Genomic DNA, 6,509 nt, shown 5'->3' on the forward strand with positions numbered 1-6,509 from the left:
AGTGTACTGATACTAACTACTACATGTTGAGCCCCCCCAAAATGTTTGTAGTGAAAAAGACATGAACTGTGGTGGCATCAGTATTTTTTGTTTTTTTTGCTATATAAATAGGATGCAGTGAGGCATCATGGGACAGTTTTTTTTTTTTTGTTTGTTTTTTTTTTAAATTTAAGTTTGTTTCAAGGCTCAAAGGGATACGTGTGGAAGGAGGGTTGTGTTTGTGTGTGTATGTCTGTGTGTATATGTGCGCGTTTGCAGGAGAAATGCATTTAGTTTCCAAGTGTACTTTCATGAACAAGTTTTCCCATTTCTCAGTCTGATAAGTGGAAACTGATTTGGAATTAGTTTCTGAAGTGGAACTCAAACAAGGGGCAACTTAGGCATCAACGACCTTAAGTGTGTGTGTGTGTGTGTGTGTGTGTGCGCGTGCCCGCATGTTTGCAGCAGATATCAGTGATTGTTGCTTTAACAAAAAAAAATATATTTTAAAGCATATGACAGACACTTGGCATTGTGGGAAGAGTTTACCTCTGACTGGATTTGCTGGCGTTAATCTATCTACAGGATTACATTACCTAGTGGGAACGCACGCACTCACTCACACACACATTTTCAAAGGGGGTTGTTCCAGGATCAGTCTATTGATAGCACAGGGAATCCCACAGCAAACAACAGCGAGTCATGTTACGTAAACGTGCGGTTGTTTTCTTGTGTTGGTTACTTTATTTTGTTTTTGTTTGTGTTAGGTGTAAATCCATAGCCAAGCTTATCAGAGTTTTGGAGCTGTGTACCTAGCTAAGCCATGTGTCATCTTTATTTTATTTTTTTTCCTGTTACTCTAGTTTGTGTCACCCTATGGGTAGGCTATGTAATTCTCTTCTCTTAGAAGCACAACTGTTACCAAAGTCATAGCGACTGTGATTTCGGAGGATGCCGTACTCTGATTACTTTGAACAGTAGAGTCACCGCTTACTGACATTTCCCCCCTTCTCTTTCTGTTTATTGACGCTCTTGAGATCAGAGACTCCATTGTTAAAATGTTTTATATTTCAGAGCTGTTTTACATTTTGTTCAGAGTTTTGTGTAAGAAAGTGTTACTGTTGGCTGAACATCAGCACATTTACTGACAGCGAGCCGAGTGTCTTGTCTTTTGTCATTTTGGTTGTGAAAGGTGGGTTGATGACATTCAGCTATGGATGAATTGCACCTGGTGTACAGACCCTTTTTTGTGTAAGTCAGAATAGTTTCTTCAGATCTTTCTCAATAACTGCCAATGTGACTGTGGAAAGCTTGTTTTTCCTTCCTTGTTAATTTTTCTTTTGATATGGATTGGCGCCCCCTCGTGGTCTGCTCTGGTATGATAGCTACTCTGCAGGACTGTGGAGACATCCACTTAAAGCAGACCTTCATTTCTCTCAGGCAAAAACAAAAGGAGGGGCAGCTCCGACCGTACGTGTGCGTATGCTTTTCACGAGGGTGGCGGTGGTGATTGCTTTTTACGTTTGGGGGTCCTGAATGAATGAATGGATGCAACCCCTGCAGACCAGCAAGCATTTTTACATTTTTTTAATCTCAACTAAATATATGCAAAAATAAAAGAAGGAAAAAGTGAACGAGATAAAAACAGACTTAACGCTTGATGTGTTTTGCAGGATAAAATTTGCTAACTAAGTCTTGTTCATGGAAACACTACTATGATATTCTAGCTCAAGATGTGTCACCTTCTCACCGGCCTTGTCTTTCACTGCGGGCCTGACCTTAAACTTCACTCTCAGCAATTGCAGGAAAGTTTATAGAAGCGTCGAAAAGAGAACAAAGGCTTCGAGCCGTCGCGCTCAAACAGTCTGAGAACGCTGCAGCCGGAAAACGTTTTTTCTTGAATCCCTGGCAGCGTTGTTCACAGTCGTGACTATGGTGCAGTGAAAATGTGGCCTGTGTGTAGCGAGCTCCTCTGTGTTACATTATGTATTCACTATGCTTTTATCAAGAGGACTAACTGACCTTACAGGCTGTCTGTCTTTGTATGCATAAACAGCCTCCTTTATTCTTTTCTTTTCGTGTCTATTTACCTTTCTCATAGTACTGGGAGCAGGCTGCTTTTTCTTTCCTTTTTTTTTAATTTTTTTTTTTTTTTATTGGATACGTGCTCAACCTGTTGGCATTATAACTGTATAATATAATTTATCATTTGTACTATTGTAACATACTGTTCTTCTGTATACCTTATTATTCTGTGTAATGGGTTTTTGTAGGAAAAGTCATTGTGGTATTTTAACGACATCTAAACAAATGAACGCAGCAGGCTCCGCACCCCTGTCGGATGAGGACAACTGTAGCTGCAACTGGTTCAAAATAAACTGTGTATCACTTCAGCTCTGTCCGCTCTGTCTCTCCTTGCATGTTGTTTTTAGGGCTGGGGATGTTTTGCCCACAGACTACAGCGATCTGTGCTCAACATGTGTAGTTTATTTGTGTTAGAAAAGTTTTAAAAAAACATACAGTAACAGTGAAAAAAATCAAAAATGGTACAAAAGGTATAACTGAAAGCACATTAGTATAATTCCATCTCTACACAATATTTCCAGATGCGCACATTATTGCTGGTGTCTCATTTGAACACGGGATTGTCACGGTGAGGGGAAAAAATGTCGCCTTAATGAGGAGATGTGTCATTTGGCCCAAATTTCCTTCAGTCTGTTAATGTTGCCACATGTTTTATGGTTGTTCCTCTGTTGATCAGCCAGATGTGGCAGAGGGCTTGTTTGCCGGGCCTGATGGTCCCGTCTCATAGTCCATCTTCTTCATGTCTTTAGTCATGATGAGAAAGGAGACTGACACAAAGCCTTGTGAATGAACTCTAGTCACTGCAACATTAAATATAAGACACAGAGTTTTTGTTTTAGTCCAGAGCCTGGAGTAACTTGTGTGATTTGATCTGTTGTGAATCTAAAGGCTCAGTCACTAGAATAAGAACTGCGATAGGAGAAACAACTATTTCAACAGCAACAAGAAGTTAATAGCACTAGACTGGACTCCTTTCGGGTTCCCTGATGTGACTTTAGCACAGCATGCTAGTTTTGGGACTAAAGAAATACAGACAAGAGCCACACACCTTCTCTGCCCTCACCCTGGGCCACCACTTTAGGATCTGTGTATTCAGGCCGTCGTCCCGTCAACCACCTGAACAGAGGAGAGGAAAAAAATTGTGAACCTTTCTATGTACGACAAACTGGCTTAAGAATATGCATTTAGCTTGAGATAAACTCAGTTTTCTCAGTCTACTCTGGAAGGCTTTTTAAGGCAAGTTAACCATAACTTGATACTTTGATACAAGTGGCTAAAACAAGAGGAAGAAAAGCCCTTAAAAAATGTGCTGCTGCTGTTTTATTTCAGTTACACTGTCAGGACAACAAATGACATAACTTTGGCATGCCACCAAAGTTATGCGACCTTAGGTTGTCAGGAGATAACGTGGGAATACCTTTGTTTGTGTTTTTCCGCATACTGATCACAGAAGCAGGAAAAACAATGTTAATTATTCTCACCATACAGGTAATAAGAGCCTATCTTTAGCTCAGGTGTTGCGCAGTTTGTACTGCTCTGAGATCATAAGCCACCCGAGCTGCTGGCAGAGAGATGAGAAGACTGCACACATCTCACCCTGTGAACTTCTGAAGTCTCCATGTGGGCTCAGGAACAAACATGGGAATGGTTTTCGTATGCCTGAAGAATAAAAATAAGGTTATTTTCTGTTTCACGCTCTTCCTGCTAAAAGAAGCAGGTGGTGTCTACATGCTGACATGGCTCAAAGGTGAGCACGAGTCATTTGAAAATGGTACTTGTGTAGGGCAACCCACCCCCCCAAAAAACCTAATAAGTAAATGAAAGCAGTACTGACTGTCCTGGTGTGAAGGGGATGTGTGTTGCTCCGTAGCCTCTGACCACATCGTTGCCAAAAACATCTGGACCATAAACACTCACCACAAGCTGAGGCCCTGGAAAATGAACCCGTTAATTAATACATAAATTCTCTGTCTACAATAAGTTTTAGATATTACTTCTATTTCTATTTTCAGAGCAGATCATCTGCCTCAATCTCACCTATCTAACATTTTCCTCTGTGGTCTTCCTCTTTTCCTCCTGCCTAACAGCTCCATATTCAGCATCCTTTGTCCAACATTTCCACTTTCCCTCCCTCCATGCCAAACTCTGTCTCCAAACTGCTCAACCTGAGTGGTCCCTCTATGTTAATTTCCAGTCCCGTACATCCTGATCACTCCCAGACTCCAAACCATACATCATAACAGATCACACCACCATCCTTTAAACCTTCCCTTTCACTCATGCTGCTATCCTTCTTTCACAAATCGCCCCTGACACTTGTCTCCACCCAGCCTGCACTCTCTTTTTCACCTCTCTTGTGCACTTTGGACAGTTGACTCTCACATACTTGGTTGGCTGTCTGTCAGTACTACAATTCATCTCTTGTCACTCTATCATATACTTTCTCTTGATCTGCAAAGACAGTGCAACTAATTTGCCCTTCTCCTTCTAAAGGATCTAATATTTTTGTCAACAGAGGGCAACTGTTTGCAATTAACCACGTGTTTTTGAGTGTGTTTGTGTAATGCTCACATCCAGATGGATTTGTGCTCTTAAATGTTGTTCCCAGTGGGAAGTTCCATATCAACCTGTGCGAAGCTTGGCTGCTTTTACTAGCAATTTGCGTGATGCCTTCCTCCAACCCCTATAGGACGAAAACAAACAAACACACGAAATTTCAGTAGGGGCTGGACTTTAACCATTTGTTATTTAGTAAAGACTTCATGACCCCTTTTCAGGCTAATTGTTCCTTTACTATATATAAAACTGTAATTTTATATTGAATCTCCAGATGCAGAAAAGGACTTGACAGCTACTCACCGTGGTGGGAGCCCAGTCGTGGCCGTAGACAAAACAATATTTGCAGTACAAGTTGTCATACTCTGGAAACTGAAATACAACAAAGATAATATCAGCTTTACACCTGTACACAAGGGTAAACGAACTGAGAAATGAGACGAATCCATGGCACAAGTTACCTCAAAGGGTGCTAATGCTAGCTGAACAATCAGGCTAAAACACAGAAAGCCCACTCACGTTCGCTCCCTCAATATGTCCGTTCACCGTAAGAAGAAACACGGATGGGTTGCTTGCAGCCATTACGGCTTTAGTTAGTAAACCAGAAGCTGAATGCGTTTCTCTTTCATGAAAGATTCAATCCGCTGCAGAAGAATCCTGCTGCTGATCATTCCGTTGCTAGGGCGACGCTTTTCCTCCTCTCTACGGAAACCTGCTACATCCAAACTGAACGGTCGCGTAAACGCGATAAGGAAATGTTAACACTGTCCACAAGATGACGCCACTGTACCAAACACCGAGTAACAGGAGAGCATCCTGTAGCTTTATATAAACAGTGAACACTATCAGGCTGAGGAGACGGTAATGCGCGTGGTCACATAGTGTACTAAGTGGGGCCACGAGTCACAACATATGATCAAGAAGCAGAGGAAGTGTGGAATGGAGGAGCACAGCATTACCACATTAGTGTTCAGTGGCTTCGATTTATGGCTAGGATTTATTACCATGTCCATTCTTGGGAACAGAAGATGGCAGAACTTAATATGTTGGTTGTCAGCCATTGTTTAAAAACCAGTGAGGAAGAGGAGAAGCCTTCCAGCACATAGGGAAAGTAGAGGATAGTGGGAGCAGTTGTAATACACTTTTGCATAAACTCTCAGGGACAAAACTGATTTTGATGTAAAAACTTTCTGGATCTGCACTATTTTTTTTCTTCTACTGTTTAAAATTTACATGACAGTGAATTTGAACTTCCATCAATTTAAGCTTACAAACTTACTTGTTTTTAATTTACATCAGTTTTAAAGATAATCTTGAACAATCATGTAGATGCTACTAGATAGAATATAAGATTGTAACGCTGATGTCGGGGTTAATGTCAACATTTAGGACTGCAGGCGCCTTGCTTCTCTGTGTTGATGACTGACTTTACTGTTAAAGATGACATATTGCAATAATTCTACATTTAAAATGACTACCTAAAATAAAAAATACATCTTTTTGTTTAAAATAGTGCTTACATGTTGACAGAAGGTGTCAGTTTGAAGGTATAATAGCAAATCTTGCATTATTCTCTTAAAATCTCTTATGTCATATGGTAATATCTTAAAAAAAATCAGTCAGTATCTGTTGTCTATATTGATGTAAGTTACCTTAAAAACAGTTTTAAATTGTAACTTATACTCAGTTCATAGGATTATGTTATAGTTACCTCTAGAATAGTTAGGCTTTCTGGGAAAATGCCTTCAATCCACAGACTAACCTAAACATACCTCCAAGAGCTAAACCTTTCTATGTACGTTTTTAGATTTGAGATATAGTGTTATTTGCTTCATTTATACAGTCTTGCCATCATAAGTGAAAATGTACAAATTGTACTATTAGTGCAC

The 6,509-nt window shown here is 40.3% G+C and overlaps 1 protein-coding gene across 1 annotated transcript; it reads right to left on the reverse strand.

Annotated features, from left to right (window-relative positions):
* Positions 1–128: 128 nt before the first annotated feature.
* b9d1 (B9 protein domain 1) lies at positions 129–5,330 on the reverse strand. The gene is made up of 7 exons (XM_026165459.1): positions 5,140–5,330; positions 4,924–4,992; positions 4,636–4,747; positions 3,899–3,995; positions 3,661–3,723; positions 3,113–3,180; positions 129–2,864 (listed from the first exon to the last, which is right to left on the reverse strand). The coding sequence occupies exons 1-7, from the start codon at positions 5,200–5,202 to the stop codon at positions 2,737–2,739; spliced, it is 600 nt and encodes a 199-aa protein (XP_026021244.1). The 5' UTR covers positions 5,203–5,330; the 3' UTR covers positions 129–2,736.
* Between the last annotated feature and the right edge of the window lie 1,179 nt (positions 5,331–6,509).

The sequence above is a fragment of the Astatotilapia calliptera genome, chromosome 4 (assembly GCF_900246225.1).
Source record: "Astatotilapia calliptera chromosome 4, fAstCal1.2, whole genome shotgun sequence".
Taxonomy (NCBI): domain Eukaryota; kingdom Metazoa; phylum Chordata; class Actinopteri; order Cichliformes; family Cichlidae; genus Astatotilapia; species Astatotilapia calliptera.